General features: G+C 42.9%; 3 protein-coding genes across 4 annotated transcripts in view; 1 reads left to right on the top strand and 2 right to left on the bottom strand.

Annotated features, from left to right (window-relative positions):
* The window catches only part of LOC123759718 (TWiK family of potassium channels protein 7), a 53,204-nt gene extending 50,423 nt beyond the window's left edge, over window positions 1-2,781 (top strand). Inside the window, exon 7 of the mRNA XM_045744973.2 lies at window positions 2,303-2,781. Coding sequence (XP_045600929.1) covers window positions 2,303-2,631 — 329 coding nt within the window. The 3' untranslated portion in view covers window positions 2,632-2,781. The remainder of the gene's footprint in view (window positions 1-2,302) is intronic.
* An 8-nt stretch (window positions 2,782-2,789) lies between these two features.
* LOC123759843 (selection and upkeep of intraepithelial T-cells protein 5-like) lies at window positions 2,790-5,749 on the bottom strand. Its single transcript, XM_045745100.1, has 3 exons — window positions 5,210-5,749; window positions 3,677-5,155; window positions 2,790-3,623 (listed from the first exon to the last, which is right to left on the bottom strand). Exons 1-3 carry the CDS (start codon window positions 5,747-5,749, stop codon window positions 2,790-2,792), a joined length of 2,853 nt encoding a protein of 950 aa, XP_045601056.1.
* A 9,605-nt stretch (window positions 5,750-15,354) lies between these two features.
* Window positions 15,355-23,952, bottom strand: part of dsx-c73A (doublesex cognate 73A) — a 109,371-nt gene continuing 100,773 nt past the window's right edge. The window contains exons 3-6 of one of the 2 annotated variants that reach the window (XM_045744974.2): window positions 20,930-21,070; window positions 19,376-19,571; window positions 17,309-17,419; window positions 15,355-17,137 (exon numbers count right to left, since the gene is read on the bottom strand). In XM_045744974.2, the coding sequence (XP_045600930.1) occupies window positions 17,016-17,137; window positions 17,309-17,419; window positions 19,376-19,571; window positions 20,930-21,070 (570 nt within the window). In that variant the 3' untranslated portion in view covers window positions 15,355-17,015. The remainder of the gene's footprint in view (window positions 17,138-17,308; window positions 17,420-19,375; window positions 19,572-20,929; window positions 21,071-23,952) is intronic. The other variant, XM_045744975.2, reaches the window with a different exon arrangement.

Here is a 23,952-nt window from a genome sequence, read left to right as displayed (position 1 = left end):
ACACACAGGTGTGGAGCCTGCTTGATGGGGTTCTGGGAGTTGTTCTACTCCCCAAGCTCTCCCTTTTACTTGTGGGAGTTTGGTCCACCAGGCTGTTGCTTGCAGCGGCCCGCAGGCCCACATACCCACCACAGCCCGGTTGGTCCGGCACTCCTTGGAGGAAACTATCTAGTTTTCTCTTGACGTCCACGGGCCACCTTACTTTAGCCTGTTGCAATTAATACAATTTCTTGTTGCCAGCAGAGGACAAGTGTCACATTTCCGAATGCATTATTACAAAAAACATGATAAACGGATTACATTACAAAGACAACATGTAGTTGTAATCCTTTCCTGTTAATTCAGTATTAAAGGCTGAATTACATTGTCACAAACATAACATTCTAACTTAACACTGTAAGCTGTATATCTCCTCACTCGTGTATTAACTTACACAAACACACTCTGAACTATTGGGCTCTATTTTCCTCCCTGAGTATTGACCATGGGAATAATTAATATAACTTTTTTCAACTTGTTCTACAATCGTTGATCAGAAACTTCATGCCTTGGATATATATATATATATATATATATATATATATATATATATATATATATATATATATATATATATATATATATATATATATATATATATATATATATATATGCAATTGACGATCACAAAACACTGATCATTTTATGCGGAAAAACCACAGAGAAATATGAAATGAGGTGAACGTTTCGGCTTGTTAAAGCCTTTGTCAACACCAGACTGACTAAAGGAGAAGGGAGAAGGGGGAGGATATATAGGCCGACACCTGACCAACCCATCCCTAGGAAAGAATTAACCAGAAACAGGAATAGCTTAGCTTAGAATGGTCAAAGAGGATTAAGCGGTCAGAGAATAAGGATTAAAGATTAAAGAAAAGCCTCATGAACACGCAATATATGAATATAAAATTATAATGAAACATTGTAAGCCTCTCTAGAGTTTTTTCTTAAACTGTTGTGCAATATTATAACTTAAAAATGGATCAAGTTTGTACATTCCAGTACTAACATTAAGAAGATTTGGACACTGATTAGAGCAGACTCAATTAAATTCCGTTCCACGAAATCCCCACATTGGTAATGCTTATATATGTATATATATATATATATATATATATATATATATATATATATATATATATATATATATATATATATATATATATATATATAAGGCATGAAGTTTGTGATCAACAAACCAGATACCAATACCAGACTAGTACATGTACTCACTACTGACCAGGATGGTGACAGTGCCATGACAGCTCTATGACCAGGATGGTGACAGTGCCATGACAGCCCCATGACCAGGATGGTGACAGTGCCATGACAGCCCTATGACCAGGATGGTGACAGTGCCATGACAGCCCTATGACCAGGATGGTGACAGTGCCATGACAGCCCCATGACCAGGATGGTGACAGTGCCATGACCAGGATGATGACAGTGCCATGACAGACCTATGACCAGGATGGTGACAGTGCCATGACAGCCCTATGACCAGGATGGTGACAGTGCCATGACAGCCCCATGACCAGAATGGTGACAGTGCCATGACAGCCCTATGACCAGGATGGTGACAGTGCCATGACAGCCCTATGACCAGGATGGTGACAGTGCCATGACAGCTCTATGACCAGGATGATGACAGTGCCATGACAGACCTATGACCAGGATGGTGACAGTGCCATGACAGCTCTATGACCAGGATGGTGACAGTGCCATGACAGCCCTATGACCAGGATGGTGACAGTGCCATGACAGCTCTATGACCAGGATGATGACAGTGCCATGACAGCCCTATGACCAGGATGGTGACAGTGCCATGACAGCCCCATGACCAGGATGGTGACAGTGCCATGACAGCTCTATGACCAGGATGGTGACAGTGCCATGACAGACCTATGACCAGGATGGTGACAGTGCCATGACAGACCTATGACCAGGATGGTGACAGTGCCATGACAGCCCCATGACCAGGATGGTGACAGTGCCATAGAGCGAGACTGTCTCCTCCTTCAGGAGCAACAAGTCTCTTGAGTATTCTTGACCTATTCTCATAGGTCAAGAATATGTACCCAAGAATAGACCCAAGTATCCGGCCATACCCGGATACTTGTTCTTCCTGCTGGTGTAATACATAATATAGTCCTCATAGTCAAAATTATAAAGCAAAATGATTAAATGTTAATGCATAAAATATTTGAAGACTATATGTTAACCCATCTTGGTAGTGGTATTATTAAGACTTGTTTGTTTGTTTCAGGTATGGCTATTCTCTCCATGAGCATCAACCTGATGCAGGAGCAGCTGATCGCCAAGTGCCGCTGGTTCTCTGCTCAAGTGGGCCTCAGTAAACCTAAGGAAGTCGAGGAAATCAAACCTGAAGTGAATACAAATAATGACAAAAAGAAAAAGAAAAAGAAGAAGGACAAGAAAAATACTGACTCGAGGGAACCAGAGAAGCCGCTGCTGCCTGCTGACGACGGAGCTCCTGCTGGGGCCTCGAGGACGGCCTCAGCCACATCTAGGCTCTCAGCCGCCATGCCCATGCCTGAATCAGAGATCCCCAATGCATTGTCCACAATGCCTTGAGCTCCATCTCTAAAAATCTGTCTCCAGTTCCAGACGCCAGCTGGCTCTTATCTTTAAGAGGCTTAATGCTAACTTTCAAACCCTTGACTCTCGTCTCCAGCTCCTAGATCTTCATATCCCCTCACAAATGTCCCACTCATCAATCCCAGGTCATCGTCTTAAAGGCTCAGATCCCCCGTATCCAGTGCTTGGATCGCCCTCTTAGCAGAATAGACTCCCATCACCACATTCCTGATCTGTAACTCCACATTCCTGATCTGTAACTCCACATTCCTGATCTGTAACTCCACATTCCTGATCTGTAACTCCACATTAGTGATCTGTAACTCCACATTCCTGATCTGTAACTCCACATTCCTGATCTGTAACTCCACATTCCTGATCTGTAACTCCACATTCCTGATCTGTAACTCCACATTCCTGATCTGTAACTCCACATTCCTGATCTGTAACTCCACATTCCTGATCTGTAACTCCACATTCCTGATCTGTAACTCCACATTCCTGATCTGTAACTCCACATTCCTGATCTGTAACTCCACATTAGTGATCTGTAACTCCACATTCCTGATCTGTAACTCCACATTCCTGATCTGTAACTCCACATTCCTGATCTGTAACTCCACATTCCTGATCTGTAACTCCACATTCCTGATCTGTAACTCCACATTCCTGATCTGTAACTCCACATTCCTGATCTGTAACTCCACATTCCTGATCAGTAACTCCACATTCCTGATCAGTAACTCCACATTCCTGATCTGCAACTCCACGTTCCTGATCTGTAACTCTACATTCCTGATCAGTAACTCCACATTCCTGATCTGCAACTCCACATTCCTGATCTGCAACTCCACATTCCTGATCTGTAACTCCACATTCCTGATCTGTAACTCCACATTCCTGATCAGTAACTCCACATTCCTGATCTGTAACTCCACATTCCTGATCAGTAACTCCACATTCCTGATCTGTAACTCCACATTCGTGATCTGTAATTCCACATTTCTGATCAGTAACTCCACATTCCTGATCTGCAACTCACATTCCAGATCTGTAACTCCACATTCCAGATCTGTAACTCCACATTCCTGATCTGTAACTCCACATTCCAGATCTGTAACTCCACATTCCAGATCTGTAACTCCACATTCCAGATCTGTAACTCCACATTCCAGATCTGTAACTCCACATTCCAGATCTGTAACTCCACATTCCTGATCTGCAACTCCACATTCCAGATCTGTAACTCCACATTCCAGATCTGTAACTCCACATTCCAGATCTGTAACTCCACATTCCAGATATGTAACTCCACATTCCAGATATGTAACTCCACATTCCAGATCTGTAACTCCACATTCCAGATCTGTAACTCCACATTCCAGATCTGTAACTCCACATTCCAGATCTGTAACTCCACATTCCTGATCTGTAACTCCACATTCCAGATCTGTAACTCCACATTCCAGATCTGTAACTCCACATTCCAGATCTGTAACTCCACATTCCTGATCTGTAACTCCACATTCCAGATCTGTAACTCCACATTCCAGATCTGTAACTCCACATTCCAGATCTGTAACTCCACATTCCTGATCTGTAACTCCACATTCCTGATCTGTAACTCCACATTCCAGATCTGTAACTCCACATTCCAGATCTGTAACTCCACATTCCAGATCTGTAACTCCACATTCCAGATCTGTAACTCCACATTCCAGATCTGTAACTCCACATTCCAGATCTGTAACTCCACATTCCTGATCTGTAACTCCACATTCCAGATCTGTAACTCCACATTCCAGATCTGTAACTCCACATTCCAGATCTGTAACTCCACATTCCAGATCTGTAACTCCACATTCCAGATCTGTAACTCCACATTCCTGACCTGTAACTCCACATTCCTGATCTGTAACTCCACATTCCAGATCTGTAACTCCACATTCCTGATCTGTAACTCCACATTCCTGATCTGTAACTCCACATTAGTGATCTGTAACTCCACATTCCTGATCTGTAACTCCACATTCCTGATCTGTAACTCCACATTCCAGATCTGTAACTCCACATTCCAGATCTGTAACTCCACATTCCAGATCTGTAACTCCACATTCCTGATCTGTAACTCCACATTCCTGATCTGTAACTCCACATTCCAGATCTGTAACTCCACATTCCTGATCTGTAACTCCACATTCCTGATCTGTAACTCCACATTAGTGATCTGTAACTCCACATTCCTGATCTGTAACTCCACATTCCTGATCTGTAACTCCACATTCCAGATCTGTAACTCCACATTCCTGATCTGTAACTCCACATTCCAGATCTGTAACTCCACTTTCCTGATCTGTAACTCCACATTCCTGATCTGCAACTCCACATTCCAGATCTGTAACTCCACATTCCAGATCTGTAACTCCACATTCCTGATCTGTAACTCCACATTCCTGATCTGTAACTCCACATTCCTGATCTGTAACTCCACATTCCAGATCTGTAACTCCACATTCCAGATCTGTAACTCCACATTCCAGATCTGTAACTCCACATTCCTGATCTATAACTCCACATTCCAGATCTGTAACTCCACTTTCCTGATCTGTAACTCCACATTCCTGATCTGTAACTCCACATTCCAGATCTGTAACTCCACATTCCTGATCTGTAACTCCACATTCCAGATCTGTAACTCCACATTCCAGATCTGTAACTCCACATTCCTGATCTGTAACTCCACTTTCCTGATCTGTAACTCCACATTCCTGATCTGTAACTCCACATTCCTGATCTGTAACTCCACATTCCAGATCTGTAACTCCACTTTCCTGATCTGTAACTCCACATTCCTGATCTGTAACTCCACATTCCAGATCTGTAACTCCACATTCCTGATCTGTAACTCCACATTCCAGATCTGTAACTCCACATTCCAGATCTGTAACTCCACATTCCTGATCTGTAACTCCACTTTCCTGATCTGTAACTCCACATTCCTGATCTGTAACTCCACATTCCAGATCTGTAACTCCACATTCCTGATCTGTAACTCCACATTCCTGATCTGTAACTCCACACTGTAGCTCTGTAACTCCACACTCCAGGGCCCCATCTCCAGTGTTTGTAGTCAAGTGTTTGAAGACAAGAGGATGAAGGTCCATCAATCAGTGTTAGGGCGCTGTAATTACTGTTACGTAACTTGACTATTTTCTTATCTCAACCATTGTACTATTAATAGTTGTGTAACTTGGTGTTAGTTGAGTGCAGAGAACAAGCAAAGATAGTTCACAGCTAGGAAAGCCAATATTGGCTTCTGTAAGTCCAACCACTGGGGGTGGACGGTAGAGCGACGGTCTCGCTTCACGCAGGTCGGCGTTCAATCCTCTACCGTCCAAGTGGTTTCTTTCCCCCCCGTCCCATCCCAAATCCTTATCCTGACCCCCTTCCCCAGTGCTTTTTAGTCGTAATGGCTTGGCGCTTTCCCCCTGATAGTTCCCTCGTGTATTGTGACGTCACACAAGGGCACTATGATATGGTTAAGAAAGTTATCATTATTGGAGTGACTGACGGAGTTCAGAAGCAATTCACATGTTAGTAAGAGGGACAGTGAGAGCAGCTATCTTCTCAATAGACAAACTCTAGACACAGAGTGCTTAAAATATTTTAAAGAGTTTCGTGTGAGTACCTTTGAGTTTTACACACACTTGAGGCAGAGTTTTAGAGTCGTTACCGTCACCGAGCTGAAGGGTGTACCCCACTTTACAGCATATACAGCATAGTTTACTTTAGTCTTGGACTAAACTGGATGTTTCTTGGTCAGTAGGCTACTGCCGTGGCCTTAATAACCCGTCTGAGGTTCATAGGTTTGGTCAAACACCATTGGTTCTAGAACTATTAGTACAGAGATGCTAGACAGTTCTCAGGTATTAAACCAGTACTGTGTTGATTATCATATATATATTATATATATATATATATATATATATATATATATATATATATATATATATATATATATTATATATATAGCACAATGTTTTGTTTGGGCGAGATATTGCAAACACCGTTATTTGTGAAGGAGGACTTGTACGTTAACCTGTTGAGATGTAAGATTTATGTAGTGTACAAATTGCAACACGTGATAAACTTATAAACATCTTGAGCATCTTTTTATTGCACCTAATCGTAAGATTTACCTCTTCATTCAGAGGCAGTTTGAGTCGACGGAATGTACTCGGAGCTGGAAGGTGTCTGGGAAGGAATACGGAAGACTTAACTCCATAAATATTAATTCATCAAATATAAATGTCACTTGGGAGATACACTTGTAGAAGTTTCAAGATAATATTTATAGAGATGAATAATTAATATATGAAGATAGATTGATTTCAGTTTATTGAGTTTGTTGACGTGGCAAAGTTTTGCTTTGTTGCAACTGCCCCGAAGGTTCACGGTGGGTCCTGGCCTCACTAAACCCATCTGCCTGTATAGTTACCCAAGCTCAGCGCTGTCAACCTCACCTCACTGGCTCAGATGAGCTTATAGATCAAGATCAATTACAATAACTATTTTCCTCTAGTGTATAACACAGACTGATCTCTACCTCGCAAAACACGACGCCCTTCTGTTTCTTTATTTCATTTTAAGTGCAGGGATGTCTTAGCAGTATTATAAGGGCTGGGTAGATCAGTCCACTGGTGCCCCGTGTCCTGAAGATGGGCACTGGGGCCCCCTTACCCAGATGATGGGCCTCGCCCATCCGCTAAAGTATAAAATTATCCTTGGATAATTATGTAGAAATGATTTATATTATGAATATAATTTCAAAAGGGAATTGAATCCCGGGCCTTTCCCGCGGGAGGTAGAGTATCTATCCACTCTGTCAAGAGACCTCGTGATCACTACGGCAGCATGGGGCCCTCTAGAAGTGTGGGTCCCTGGGCACCTGCCCAGTCTGCCCATATATTAAGACGGCAGTGTTTAAGTGGTCATTTTTATCTGATTAAACTCCTAATGTGATTTATTTAATTTGATATCTTTTTGGACAAGTCTGCATGTGAGGTTTGTTGCCACTTGGAAAGCTGCAGAACATAACGTTTGTACCACTTGCTCTAACAGAGCTCCTGAGATAATGTCTTCCTTCAGAGATGGAAGCTGGGAGTTCAGTAACCTCTTGAACTGTTCAGTTCCCTTCTCTTGTTAAGCGAAGATACACACAGACGGACTGAGGGCTCGCTGGCCCCTTATTAACTATCTTGAGATAATTTCGGAGCTTAGTGTCCTCGCGGCCCGGTCTTCGACCAGGCCTCCACCCCCAGGAAGCAGCCCGTGACAGCTGACTAACTCCCAGGTACCTAATTACTTCTAGGTAACAGGAGCATCAGGGTGAAAGAAACTCTGCCCATTGTTTCTCGCCGGCGCCCGGGATCGAACCCGGGACCACAGGATCACGCGCCCAGTGTTATGTTCGCTCAGCCATCGACTCCCCAAATGAGGTAAGATTGGCATAACTGTTCTTCAGTGTTACCAACAGAGGGACCGTGCCCAACAGCCTCTCCTTGGTCAGATGGGTAAGGTGTTAGTTACTATTATGAACTAAGTAAACACATTAGTTTCTAACTATTAGCAACTGTCGATTGCTCCTCCAGGCTTGGCATAAGCCATAAGTTATGTTCCTTAATTATAATATATTTAACATAGTGTTATACCACTGGGACAGTAAAGTGTATATTAAGTTGATATAGTATATATAACATGTTATTTATATTGCCTAATTTTGGTATATGTTACAAGTTGCAAACACTTGTATCTTATATTTCATTTATATTTATATTGCTTGAGAGCTGATATTGGGCGATTGTTGTGTACATGGCGTCAGTGAGGAGGCCGTGCGCCTGGACGTGACTTGAGTGTTGGACTTGGACTTGACGGGGTTGACGAGGCAGGTGTTGGGAGGAACGACATGTCTGCCAACCTCCATTGTTATGGCTGTTCCATATGATTTTCTCTATAATTGTTGTTCTTGCTAGTTACTGTGAATTGTATTATATACATGTAATAATACATTAGCTTCAGCCCGTTTTACTGTGTTGGAAGAACTTGTGTCGGGTGTTAGTGGCGTGAGTGTATGCTGATTTTGTAGCGTTGGTAATTGTGTGTGAAACGTCGGGAGGGTGTTTCTGGCGGCTGTGGTTAGTGCACCTGAGGGCAGGGAGGCGAGAGGGCGCCTGCTGGCTACCGTAAGTTAAGACTGCTCAGTTTTGTGCAGTCATTAATACTTCTAGCTTTCCCTTCATTGTAATACAATGAAAACTAACATAGAAATTTGATCAAATCTAACTTAACTAAGTCAGTAATTCATGTTCCTTACAAAATTAGTTCTTTTTTAACAATAATATCTGGAAAGAAATATCTGAAAACAACGAAAATCATTCGGCCTGTTAGGTAAATTGGACCTTGCGTACTATGCCTAGTAGTTCTCTTCTGGATATTAGGCATATATACATATATTGTATGAGCTGTATGTATGTATGTATGTATGTATGTATGTATGTATGTATGTATGTATGTATGTATGTATGTATGTATGTATTTGTATGTATTGTATTTTTAAGCCTCCTAATTTCTTGAGAAAGTAAATTAATATGTAAAGATAATATTGCAGCTACCAGAATTGTCTCGGTAGAGTAACGTTATTCTGACCAGGGCAGAGAGTAGCCGTCAAGTTTAACAGTGAATGAGGCTAGTTCTTGCAAATTATTATCTTGAGTGTGTATACTATCCTTTAGTAAACGATGTTATTAGTTTCAAAGACTGTTTCCATGCACCTCTATTTGAATGATGTACTTTGATCCACACGAGAGTTTTAGCAGTTTACACTGTGACAGTAAAATTGTCCCTGTGAAGGGATTATCAAATTTCACAGGAAGAAAGCGAGGCTAAACTGTAAGACAACAGCAGACAGTCGTTGAAGTATCCAGTCTTATCAGGTGTTTGCCGAGACGTTACCGACATCCTCACGGAACCTTAGGCCAGAATAGGAAATACATCATCGGAAGTATCCTAGCCTCTCAAATTGCTCGGGAGCTACTACTGGTGCAACTTATTTTGAGTAGTCATATTCTTGGCACTGGGTGAAGAGATGTCCACCCCGATAACTAAGGAACGACGGTCCAGCGAGTGTGACAACCACGGATACACCTCTACGACACCTCTTGTTCTACCTTACTACCCTTTGGGGGCAATGTGTGTACTGGCGGTCCTCGGAGGAGCTGCTGCTAAGGTTTCTGTCTTTCTGGTGCAACATAGGGGTAAAGTGTTGACTCCTCCTCCTCCTTCTTGATAGTAGGTGCAGTTTGCATGAAGGGTTTGTCCTCCCGATGACTGCACCAGTACTGATGTTGGTAGAGGCGTTTATGTTGAGGTTGATAAGAGTTTCAAAAGTGCTTGTTGCGTTGTGGTGTAGACAGAGGAGCGGCGACTAAAACAGAGGTGTGTGTTAGAGGGAGACTTGCCGCACCGTAGGGCGGTATGTAGTGTTTATGGCGTCAGCTGATCCTTGGTGTTGCGACGAGGCAGTTGTTTTCCGTGTTCAGCTGTAGGTGGCGCCAGGTATAAATGTGGCGCGGGTCAGATGTGACCCAATTTGTTGGTCGACTGAAGATATTTAGCCAGTGCTTTGACTATTTGGTATTTTTCCTGCAACGAGTGGTCACCGCCTCCTAATATATGCTCGATGGTAAAGGGTATTTTAAGTGCGATAAATACTTGTTTGAAATTTACTCTGACACAATGATGTCGGAAGCAGTGAAGGAGATAGTGTTCGATTGTTTCAGGCACCTGACAGTGGATGCAGAGTTCGTTGATGTCTGTTCTGTACTTAGAGCTGTGTGCTGCTAGTGTGGTGTGTCCCAGCCTTAATCTGGTCATCGTTACATCAATTTCTCTGCTTTTATATCTGACATGTTTCCAAGTTTGCCATTTCTTTTTAATCGACCCATATTACAAAGGTGAGCACCCATATTACAAAGGTGAGCACCCATATTACAAAGGTGAGCACCCATATTACAAAGGTGAGCACCCATATTACAAAGGTGAGCACCCATATTACAAAGGTGAGCACCCATATTACAAAGGTGAGCACCCATATTACAAAGGTGAGCATGACGTTTTCCATTTCGTTGCAAAATCTTGGGTGATGGTATTTTTGAAGGCTCCTTTACTTGCAACAGAAGGAATTGGATGATGGGTAATGTGAGGTTGATCTACAAGTTCATTATGGAGAGTACCACAATGCGCTGGAACCCGTTGGCTAGAGGTGTCATTGATGTTCATGAAGTTGGTGACCCCGATTAAGGGACGGGGGAGGGGGGGGGGGTCGTACTCTAGTACAGGTTCCCCGAGCAGTGCGCCGATACGATGGGACATCCTTCTCCACCCTCGTAACAAATTATTATTATTATATATATATATATATATATATATATATATATATATATATATATATATATATATATATATATATATATGTCGTACCTAGTAGCCAGAACGCACTTCTCAGCCTACTATGCAAGGCCCAATTTGCCTAATAAGCCAAGTTTTCCTGAATTAATATATTTTTTCTTATGAAATAATAAAGCTACCCATTTCATTATGTGTGAGGTCAATTTTTTTATTGGAGGTAAAATTAACGTAGATATATGACCGAACCTAACCAGCCCTACCTAACCTAACCTATCTTTATAGGTTAGGTTACATTAGGTAGCCGAAAAAGTTAAGTTAGGTTAGGTTAGGTAGGTTAGGTAGTCGAAAAACAATTAATTCATGAAAACTTGGCTTATTAGGCAAATCGGGCCTTGCATAGTAGGCTGAGAAGTGCGTTCTGGCTACTAGGTACGACATATATAATATATATATATATATATATATATATATATATATATATGTCGTACCTAATAGCCAGAACGCACTTCTCAGCCTACTATTCAAGGCCCGATTTGCCTAATAAGCCATGTTTTCATGAATTAATGTTTTTTCGTCAACCTAACCTACCTAACCTAACCTAACCTAGCTTTTTTTGGCTACCTAACCTAACCTTACCTATAAATATAGGTTAGGTTAGGTTAGGTAGGGTTGGTTAGGTTCGGTCATATATCTACGTTAATTTTAACTCCAATAAAAAAAAATTGACCTCATACATAGAGAAAAGTGTTGCTTTATCATTTCATAAGAAAAAAATTATAGTAAATATATTAATTCAGGAAAACTTGGCTTATTAGGCAAATCGGGCCTTGAATAGTAGGCTGAGAAGTGAGTTCTGGCTACTAGGTACGACATATATATATATATATATATATACATTATATATATATATATATATATATATACATTATATATATATATATATATATATATATATATATATATATATATATATATATATATGTATATATATATATATATATATATATATATATATATATATATATATATATATATATATATATATATATATATATATATATATGGGGGTACCACCTCTGGTGCAATTATAGGGACCCACAGCGTCAAAGAAGGGAACAGAGCATTCAGAGAAAAACTTGCCATTTAACTCTGCATACATATGAGTGTTCGCTTCTCCTACTACCCCCCTTTTTTATGGTGTACACTTTATTATGCAAGGTTATACAGTTACATATCTGATTTTATACAAAAAATGACCATTGAGAGGACACAAGAAAAAATTCGCTTCCTAGAGGCTGTAGATTTCCTCAAACTCCTCCGACGCCGGGCAGGAACCGAGGATGCAGCGGGCATTCCCCCTCTGGATCGCGACACTGAGGCGCTGAAAGAGAAAACTTGCTGCTCTTGTAGTGTCAATGAGCTTGGAACCAAGATCCTTAAGAAACCTTCCACTCTCTCCCCATGGGCCTAGGGTCTCAGACCCTGTTGGAACGAAATTGTACCGATGACAGAATGTATATATAACAGAATAAAAATAAATATTCTGTTATTACTATAATATTATATAAGATAATTTATTATATATATATATATATATATATATATATATATATATATATATATATATATATATATATATATATATATATATATATATATATATATATATAGCTTTTCAGGGTAATCGGTAATTAGATTGTGCCTTCATCCAAGTCTTTTTTCGTAAAAGTAATACTTGGGGTCTCGGTAGTTGAGTTGAGTTCGTTCTCGACACACAATCGGGAATCCCGGGCCGTTCATTTGGCCCCACTTCCTGTGTGTGTGAAATGATTGGTCACACTTCCTGTGTGTGTGAAATGATTGGTCACACTTCCTGTGTGTGTGAAATGATTGGTCACACTTCCTGTGTGTGAAATGATTGGTCACACTTCCTGTGTGTGTGAAATGATTGGTCACACTTCCTGTGTGTGTGAAATGATTGGTCACACTTCCTGTGTGTGTGAAATGATTGGCCACACTTCCTGTGTGTGTGAAATGATTGGTCACACTTCCTGTGTGTGAAATGATTGGTCACACTTCCTGTGTGTGTGAAATGATTGGTCACACTTCCTGTGTGTGTGAAATGATTGGTCACACTCCTGTGTGTGTGAAATGATTGGTCACACTTCCTGTGTGTGTGAAATGATTGGCCACACTTCCTGTGTGTGTGAAATGATTGGTCACACTTCCTGTGTGTGAAATGATTGGTCACACTTCCTGTGTGTGTGAAATGATTGGTCACACTTCCTGTGTGTGTGAAATGATTGGTCACACTTCCTGTGTGTGTGAAATGATTGGTCACACTTCCTGTGTGTGTGAAATGATTGGTCACACTTCCTGTGTGTGTGAAATGATTGGTCACACTTCCTGTGTGTGTGAAATGATTGGTCACACTTCCTGTGTGTGAAATGATTGGTCACACTTCCTGTGTGTGAAATGATTGGTCACACTTCCTGTGTGTGTGAAATGATTGGTCACACTTCCTGTGTGTGAAATGATTGGTCACACTTCCTGTGTGTGTGAAATGATTGGTCACACTTCCTGTGTGTGAAATGATTGGTCACACTTCCTGTGTGTGAAATGATTGGTCACACTTCCTGTGTGTGTGAAATGATTGGTCACACTTCCTGTGTGTGTGAAATGATTGGTCACACTTCCTGTGTGTGTGAAATGATTGGTCACACTTCCTGTGTGTGTGAAATGATTGGTCACACTTCCTGTGTGTGTGAAATGATTGGTCACACTTCCTGTGTGTGTGAAATGATTGGTCACACTTCCTGTGTGTGTGAAATGATTGGTCACACTTCCTGTGTGTGTGAAATGATTGGTCACACTTCCTGTGTGTGTGAAATGATTGGTCACACTTCCTGTGTGTGTGAAATGATTGGTCACACTTCCTGTGTGTGTGAAATGATTGGTCACACTTCCTGTGTGTGTGAAATGATTGGTCACACTTCCTGTGTGTGTGAAATGATTGGTCACACTTCCTGTGTGTGTGAAAGGTTTGGTCACACTTCCTGTGTGTGAAATGATTGGTCACACTTCCTGTGTGTGTGAAATGATTGGTCACACTTCCTGTGTGTGTGAAATGATTGGTCACACTTCCTGTGTGTGTGAAATGATTGGTCACACTTCCTGTGTGTGTGAAATGATTGGTCACACTTCCTGTGTGTGTGAAATGATTGGTCACACTTCCTGTGTGTGTGAAAGGTTTGGTCACACTTCCTGTGTGTGATATGATTGGTCACACTTCCTGTGTGTGTGAAATGATTGGTTACACTTCCTGACATCTAATGCCTCTGAAATGTATAGAAAAACAGTATTTATAATTTCCGAAACCTTCATCTTCTCGCCTGTCGTTATCCGACACTCAAATCGTAAACATAACAAAAATATTCACAACAGCGATAGTAATAACAGTTGTTAAGGTTGACAACCTCATCTCTCAGCAGGTAAAGGAAGCTCAGTTCACATAGCCTAACGCGATATTTTATACTCATCAGCGTTGGTTTCTTCATTTTGATTGTTGCCGCCGAAGGCGGCTAGTTTATTGTGCACCCCATACTCATCCTGTGAGCGGTAGCGCAAAAGCATTACAGAGGGCACAAAAGGTCTTTATCAGACCTCATCTTAGATTATTACATAAACAATTTCTTCAATCCTTCACACCTTATAGATACAATGTCAGCTAGTTCCAGAGAAAGTGCTATTACAAGAGCTACATATTTACAGTAAGTCATCATACATTAATGGTAGGTCTTGTCGTTAATACATAATAGTTTGGCCAATGGGGATATTACAGAGTCATAGGGGAGCTTCTGTTTATTATTAGTCCTCACAATACACTACTTGTTTCTGAATCTCATATGTCGTTCATCTACTGGAAGCAAAATGTGGGTATGACACTGTACTTGTTTTTATGAGATTCAGAGGCCGCCATTGTTCTTTTGTACTTTATCAGTCTGCAGTTTCAGGAAAGCAAGTATGTCTACATACCGGTTGTAGTGCTTTATTACAGCTTCTTTTTCCTCTTCAGTCAGCACATCACCTGTCACCATTTCTTTAAATGTGTCACGGCGGAACCATCTGGGATGTGGCGTGCGCGGCCCGAGGCGGGCATCCACGTCCAGTTGAACTTCGGCCGGACATCTTACACACATGTGGTCAGGAGACTGTAAACAAGTGACTGAACACGAGGAGAATGATGCGTGGCCCTCAAAGAATAATTTTATTTATATCATCTTTGTACATTTGGCAATGAATAAACCCACGAGGGAGAAATACTCGGGTGTCTTGCCTTGGAAACTTGTGTGCAGAAAGTCACTGTCGTGTGACAGTGTCTTGTGACAGTGTCTTGTGTACATTCAACTCAATAATCAATACAAGAAATATTTATTAACTACAGGAGATAAAATATGTTGCTATCTGCTTGAGTAAGCCTAGTAAAATGTATATAAAAATAACAGATCACAGCTCTCCAGGCCCGCCTCTGACACGCTCAAGGCACCTACAACAAGAGAAGTGCGGACCCAATGTTCAGTTCACTAGCACTGAAGATCTATACCAAGGAAAGTGTGTTTAACACTATAATACCTCTCAGTTCGTCTAGTTAAAGGGAGCTACATTGTGAATAAGAGCGGGTAAATGCTTTTTTGCGAGCTATATTAGAATTGATTATGCATTTTTTTATTTAAATATTATCTTTTGTAGGATATAGATATTTGTGCTGCAAAACTAGCCTCGTCATTTTGAATGAAATTCATAAGATGGCCTAAACATAATTGCTAAAGATCGCAGCTGACTTTTATCACAATTACTGAGAATTCATATTATTCAGAGCCGGAAATATCGTACACAAAAGTAAACAAAATGAGAACACTTTCCCAGTGAACTCACATTTTTCTACTGTTAAAACAAATCTTATTTCCTTGAATTATGGACCTTCAATATAGGTTAAGACAGTGTGGGAGCCAGAGCGAAGCAGAAAGCCGGACAACGATCACCACCTGATCCAAATCACACACTCACACACACACACACACACACACACACACACACACACACACACACACACACACACACACACACACACACACACACACACAGTTCCTCAGTCCAGCTGAGGTCTGCCCTGTAAAACACGTGACTTGCTCATGTATACAACATCGATATCATCACAAACTGTCAGTTATGTCTACTAAATAGATACATTTAACGCCCCCCCCCCAAACCCCTTCATCCCCGGGATTCGTGTGTATAGAAGCTCCGCTGTATTGATGTATACATGTGTCTTGATGTTCATACGCTCTGTATGTCTGGCATAAAGATATACATAATATCTGCGTGTAGACATATGAACATATTATGTGTACGTTGACGTGTGACTAGTATTGCCCCACCATCATACACCGTGTGTATACATACATCATGCTAATTAGATTTTAGGACAATTCACATCTTGAATATGAATTGTGTGTATTTTTGCTTGTCTAGTTTGTTTGTTGGTGTACAAAATGGTCAAGTAATATGTACCTGTGTGTGCGTTTAGGTGAACACCAGCCCACATATACCGGTAAATGTTCACCTGTCCATCTATACCGGCCAATGAACACAGTTCCCAGATATGAACAGCACAGCGCCACAAGTACTGTGCTGTCTGTGTCTCACCTCAGGAAAAGTGGGAAAGTAAGATTAAGAGAAAACTGAAAGTGGTTCAAGGTCTCATATTATGAAGTGTTCCACCGGTGGTCGACAACCATCCCCACACACACACACGATACATCTGGACGTAGTCACATGTTCAGCGGGTGTCGTGTGTGTGTGTGTGTGGCTCTGCGTACTGGCGTGTCCTGGCAGTCCTGACAGGGAGTCACCCGTCAGTATTGTTGGACAGTAGAAGGGACGCTGTGTTCTTCCTTATCCGTCAGCTCACGCAAGAGGTTCCCCTCCTGCAGCGCCTCCGTCACTCGCTCCCACGGGAACCTCGCCTCTCGCTCATCTGTCTCGTCCCGTAGAAAACGTAAGTGTACAGTATGTCGGAAAATTAATAAAATTACTATTTTTCACTTGTTAAACTCATCATTTATATAATAATCTTCAACAGCATCGGAAATTGAAAGAAAAGTTAAAGTGGATTGTGTTATTTACGACGTGGTTGGTGAAGACCCACCTGCCACCTGGCGGCCGACGCGGCGGTAGTTCCTGCTGACACACATCATGCCGTAGACACGGATCCCGGGCACCTGGGCGTAGGTGGGCTGGTCGTGGTTCAAGGGACCCTCTGACACACACACCAAGGTGGGAGATAAATTATTAGTGTCAGTGTTGTTACACAGTAAAGCACTCATCCGTCCAAGGTAACGTACTCTTTGCAGGTTTTAAGTTTATTTATTTTTTAATATATACAAGAGTTCTTACATTCTCGTAAAGTCACTAGCACGTATAGCGTTTCGGGCAGGGCCTTAATCTTTATTTTCCCTGGAATATGACCCGCTAAATCATTTAACAACCAGGTACCCATTCACTACTGGGTGAACAGAGGCTACAGTTAAGGACTGACGCCTAGTCAATCCTCCCCGTACAGGATACGAACCCAGGCTAAGCGCGGGACGAGTGTCTTACCACTGCGCCACGGGAGCAAGTTATGAGCTTGCTGCAACTTCCACTTTGACCTTCATCTTCCCTCCGGAAGCGTGAGTGCGTTTCCAAGAGAAGGCTTTGAGAGAATGAGCCGGTGGTCTAAACATGGCGTCACACACAAAAGAATGGGTCAGCTTGGGCTAGATACAAGAGCAAAGGAAACTACACAACGCATATTGTCCCATGCGAGGTAGCGCCTATTAATACCCACACATTCATGTAGATGTCTAACCTACGTTTGAAACAATCCAGTGATCTCAGCTCTGTTATGTTGCCCGACAATTTGTTTCATAATTCAACAACGATGTTTCCAAACCAGTATTTACCAGGTTTTTTTCTGAATCTAACCTTCTGATTCTATTCAGTTTATAATCATTGTTTCGTGTTCTAATTTTTGCTGGTATATATAAAACCTCGTCTATACTTCAATCTTTCTAGAGAATGGAAATTAATACTAAACACCTTTAGTATTAATTCCTCATGGTAAGGGAGGTTTCTGATTCTGAGATTAACTTGATCGCATACAGAGAGGGGATGATAATGTCCATTTTACGATATAGTGACCAAAACTGGCCTACATAATCTAAACTAGGCCTACATAATCTAAACTAGGCCTACATAATCTAAACTAGGCCTACATAATCTAAACTAGGCCTACATAATCTAAATTAGGCCTACATAATCTAAATTAGGCCTACGTGATCTAAACTAGGCCTAACAAGTGCAAGATAAAGCTGAAGAATAATATTTGGCACTGACGCTTTCAGGAATATTTTCTTGTATTCTATTTACTTTGTTCCGTGCAATTGTTTTATTTTGGCTTAAGTTCCCTGCAAACCCATGACTCTTAGAGCTTTCTAACATTCACACTTTACAAGTTCAACATTGTCCAATCTGGGAACTCTATTACCTAACCTCAGAACCTTACATTTTTCAGCATTAATCTGCCAATCATTTTCCCCCTTTGAAAGCCTGTCTAGATCGTCTTGTAGCGATTTTGAGTCTCCTGTAATTGTTTCCCGCCATATGTTTCCTGCCATATGTTTCCCGCCATATGTTTCCCGCCATATTTTCGTATCGTCAGTAAATTTTAATTGTCGCTGTTCAGTCCTGTGTGTAAATGATTTATATTTACGGTAAACAACAGAGTGGACAGCGCTTAGGATTCGTAGTCCTAAGGTTCTGGGTTCGATCCCCCAGTGTAGACAGAAACAAATGGGTAGAATTTCTTTAACCCTGTTCACCTAGCAGTAAACAGGTACCTGGGAGTTAGACAGCTACTACGGGCTGCTTCCTGGGGGGATGTGTAACAAAAAGGAGGCCTGGTCGAGGACCGGGCCGCGGGGATGCTAAGCCCCGAAGTCATCTCAAGATAACCTCAAGATAAGATCACCCCGCTCCTCCCCGATATAATGACACTAACTTTTTAATGCGTCTCACGTGGTAGGTGACATGGATGAACGACACACATGGGGTATTAATGAGGTCCTATATAAAGAATTTGTCTGATAATGTGAGGTGAGACCTTACGAGAAAGTGAGCATTAAGGCAGAGTATACGTCCAAATGCGCGGGTGTACTAGGAGGACGGGGCTCACCGAGTTTGGAGGAGTCTGGACACTTGCAGATGACCAGGTAGTGAGCCTTCCCAGTGCGTGTGTTCTGGAGGGCGAGGATGGACCAGTCGCGGGGCTTGCGGCACTCCCTCACGCTCCACACCGGCTCGCACGTCTTGATCAATGTGGTCGCCTGGAATGGCCAGAGTTCAGTGCTTGGAGAGGAGGAGGAGGAGCCCTGAGGGACGAGGGGAAGCTTGAGGAACATCAACTGTACCACAACACCTGCTGCTACAATGACAATCATCAATGCTGCTACAATGATAATCATCAATGCTGCTACAATGACAATCATCAATGCTGCTACAATGACAATCATCAAGAGCAGCAGTGAAAAAATAATATAGTCGACAGAAGGCGTTTGGTCAGATGAACTACAACACGATTTTTCATGTATAGATCAAATGCATAAAGACAGAGAAAGGGAAGATTTGTCGACGACACCCTGATCAATATATATGGTCAGGGAAGTGCAAAGACAAAAGTTGAGTTATCTATATAAATATGAATAAAACCATTACGCCAAATATGTCAGTGCTTAGGAACCCAGAGGACAGGCAAAGGCTTAGAGCATCAGTCACTGACACAGAACTGCTAACGTAACATTATTCATCAAAATCTATGATTACTGAAGTCAAGAAAAGTGAGAATTACCTTTAGGTATAGCGAAATGGAAGACGAGGAGACATCAAATCAGGAAGACATCAAGACAGGGAGACATCAAGACAGGGAGACATCAAGACAGGGAGACATCAAGACGGAGACATCAAGACAGGGAGACATCAAGACAGGGAGACATCAAGTGAAGAGACGTGATGTCAAGAGACATGAAGTCAAGAGACATCGTCAAGAGACAAGAAGTCAAGAGACATGAAGTCAGACGGAAGAATAACAATATTACTGTGAATAACAAGAGACAATCAACATCCTGGAAGGAAACAAGAGAAATATGCAAAAAAGAGAACAAGAGTTACGACTACAGGAGCCAATAACATGAATATATGAAGAGAAGAAAATGTGAAGATTCTAACAAAGAAGAGAAGACGTAGAATCAAGAAGAGATTCCTAGAGAGAAAAAGAAGTAACTCTTAAGCAAGAGCAAGAGCGTGCAGGTGTACAGTAAAGTCGGAACTGCTACTAGTTTGAAGAAGACGACATATAAGACGAAAATAATACGAATGAGTTAACAAGAGAAGGTGAAGGGTAAAGAAGGGAACAAGAGAATATAATGACAACAAGATGGTAGAGACAGCAGAAAAGAGAGACTATGAAAAATCATTAACAATGAAGACATACATGAAAAAAGAGCCAAGTGGCATGTGAGTGGTTAGAGAGGAACAGCCAAGTGGACTATTTAACACTGGGAAGGGGTCAGGATAAAGATTTGGGACGGGACGGGGGAAAGGAATGGTGTCCAACTACTTTAACAGTCGGAGATTTAACTCCGACGTCCATGAAGGGAGACCGTCGCTCTACCGTCCAGCCCAAGAGGAGAGAGCAAGAAGAGAAAGTGGAGCCATGAAGAGTGTGACATACCTTAGCGTCGGGGGCGCCCATAGAGAGCTCGATGGTGCGGTCATCGTTGGGGAGGAAGGAGGTGCTGCAGGGGTCGCTGCCCTGCGGACACTGGCACAGCGGCTGCGTGAACTGGAGGCGCTTGTACACCGCGTTGCACACCTGGGGAAGATCACTGTGGTCACCAAGAGGTTCACTCTCGCCCTTGTTGCTCACTTAACACCGGTACCATGTTGTCTGGCGTCTCCACCGTGAGAAGTGGCAGATACACTCACATCTGAGTGTATCAGTGTGAGTATCTCAGAACTGACTGGGCGCCAAGCTGGCTGCTGCACCAACCGCCAGCTGGGTGCTTCACCAACCGCCAGCTGGGTGCTGCACCAACCGCCAGCTAGCTGCTGCACCAACCGCTGAGGTCATGGATTGTACAGAGGTTAATAATTTATGTTTAATTTTGACTTTAATCCTTAAGCTCAGCTTAAAAAATAAAAATTGACACGAGGGCAGCTCCTAATGTATACCTACACAAACTCAGATATTCATACACCCTATACATACATACATCAGCTATACATACACACTTAGCTACGCCTTGGGGAATCCATTGATTCTTTGTCTATTGTATTTGCAGGGAAGTTCTCCCGTAAATCAACACCCTCATTATCCAACACTATCTACCCATGCACATCCTAAGTCTAAATTTATGCAATTTATATCGTCTCGTGTTGTATTTTGTGTTGTATATTAAATCTTTGTTGTTCTCTTCGTCCATTTGTATCTACTTTCTTCATGGTGTCATTTAAACTTTGTCTTTCTAGAACATGTTAATTCATATTTTTAATCACTTTATAAGAAAGGTTTCTAATTCCTGGGATTAACTTTGTGATTGATCTCTGAACGCCTTCAAGTGAATTAATGTCCATCTTGTAGTACGGGGACCTAAACTGATCTGTAGAGCGTAAAAAGAGCTTTAGAGAAGCAATATAAAGCTAATAGTACTAGATGTCTTATTGCTAACACTTAGAAATAGAACTGTCATATTTGCTTTATTGTATACATTTTGACATATATATGATTAGGAACCCTGAATAATTATGACTAGACAATCTTTTTGCCATTCAGATTTCCCTATTTCAACACTGCGCAAGTGGCAGGGGAGAGCAATGTTACTATTACCTCAGCTCTGCCAATCTCTCATCCCTTATACTGGCCACGTAAGACCCATTCACAGCGGCGGCGTGTCGTCTCAATATATTTCCTGTTTTTTGTAGTTTGCTGTTTAACCCCCTGTCTTAAACAGTGCTACAGGACACAGTCAGGGCGCGCCACTCACAACGGCCTCCCACTCGGCCGTAACTTATTAAGAGTTAAGCGTCATTAACTCTGCTTTCTTGGATATAACCACAAGGGGGAACTATGGTGGTCCTGGACTCACCTGCTGGGTGGCACACTAGGAGTGTTGACTCACCTGCTGGGTGACACACTAGAGGTGTTGACTCACCTGCTGGGTGGCACACTAGGGGGTGTTGACTCACCTGCTGGGTGGTACACTAGAGGTGTTGACTCACCTGCTGGGTGGCACACTAGAGGTGTTGACTCACCTGCTGGGTGGCACACTAGGGGTGTTGACTCACCTGCTGGGTGGTACACTAGGGGTGTTGACTCACCTGCTGGGTGGCACACTAGGGGGTGTTGACTCACCTGCTGGGTGGCACACTAGAGGTGTTGACTCACCTGCTGGGTGGCACACTAGAGGTGTTGACTCACCTGCTGGGTGGCACACTAGAGGTGTTGACTCACCTGCTGGGTGGCACACTAGGGGTGTTGACTCACCTGCTGGGTGGTACACTAGGGGTGTTGACTCACCTGCTGGGTGGCACACTAGGAGTGTTGACTCAACTGCTGGGTGACACACTAGGGGTGTTGACTCACCTGCTGGGTGGCACACTAGGGGGTGTTGACTCACCTGCTGGGTGGCACACTAGAGGTGTTGACTCACCTGCTGGGTGGCACACTAGGGGTGTTGACTCACCTGCTGGGTGGCACATTAGGGGTGTTGACTCACCTGCTGGGTGGCACACTAGGGGTGTTGACTCACCTGCTGGGTGGCACATTAGGGGTGTTGACTCACCTGCTGGGTGGCACATTAGGGGTGTTGACTCACCTGCTGAGTGGCACACTAGGGGTGTTGACTCACCTGCTGGGTGGCACATTAGGGGTGTTGACTCACCTGCTGGGTGGCACATTAGGGGTGTTGACTCACCTGCTGGGTGGCACACTAGGGGTGTTGACTCACCTGCTGGGTGGCACACTAGGGGTGTTGACTCACCTGCTGGGTGGCACTCTAGGGCTGTTGACTCACCTGCTGCGTGGCACACTAGGGGTGTTGACTCACCTGCTGGGTGGCACACTAGGGGTGTTGACTCACTTGCTGGGTGGCACATTAGGGGTGTTGACTCACCTGCTGGGTGGCACATTAGTGGTGTTGACTCACCTGCTACGTGGCACACTAGGGGTGTTGACTCACCTGCTGGGTGGCACACTAGGGGTGTTGACTCACCTGCTGGGTGGCACACTAGGAATGTTGACTCACCTGCTAGGTTGCACACTAGGGGTGTTGATTCACCTGCTGGGTGGCACACTAGGGAGTGTTGACTCACCTGCTGGGTGGCACACTAGAGGTGTTGACTCACCTGCTGGGTGGCACACTAAAGGTGTTGACTCACCTGCTGGGTGGCACACTAGGGGTGTTGACTCACCTGCTGGGTGGTACACTAGGGGTGTTGACTCACCTGCTGGGTGGCACACTAGGAGTGTTGACTCAACTGCTGGGTGACACACTAGGGGTGTTGACTCACCTGCTGGGTGGCACACTAGGGGGTGTTGACTCACCTGCTGGGTGGCACACTAGAGGTGTTGACTCACCTGCTGGGTGGCACACTAGAGGTGTTGACTCACCTGCTGGGTGGCACACTAGGGGTGTTGACTCACCTGCTGGGTGGCACATTAGGGGTGTTGACTCACCTGCTGGGTGGCACACTAGG

The sequence above is a fragment of the Procambarus clarkii genome, chromosome 8, assembly GCF_040958095.1.
Source record: "Procambarus clarkii isolate CNS0578487 chromosome 8, FALCON_Pclarkii_2.0, whole genome shotgun sequence".
In the NCBI taxonomy this organism is placed as follows: domain Eukaryota; kingdom Metazoa; phylum Arthropoda; class Malacostraca; order Decapoda; family Cambaridae; genus Procambarus; species Procambarus clarkii.
Note: the sequence above shows the minus strand (reverse complement) of the source record. Positions and strands in the feature narration are given on the sequence as shown.

Coding starts and splice junctions, on each gene's coding strand:
- LOC123759843 (XM_045745100.1), bottom strand. CDS start 5,749: ATGGGGCCCTGGAGTGTGGAGTTACAGAGCTACAGTGTGGAGTTACAG. Junction 5,156..5,209: donor TGGAGTTACAGATCTGGAAT/GTGGAGTTATAG, acceptor GTGGAGTTACAG/ATCTGGAATGTGGAGTTACA. Junction 3,624..3,676: donor TGGAGTTACAGATCTGGAAT/GTGAGTTGCAGA, acceptor GTGGAATTACAG/ATCACGAATGTGGAGTTACA.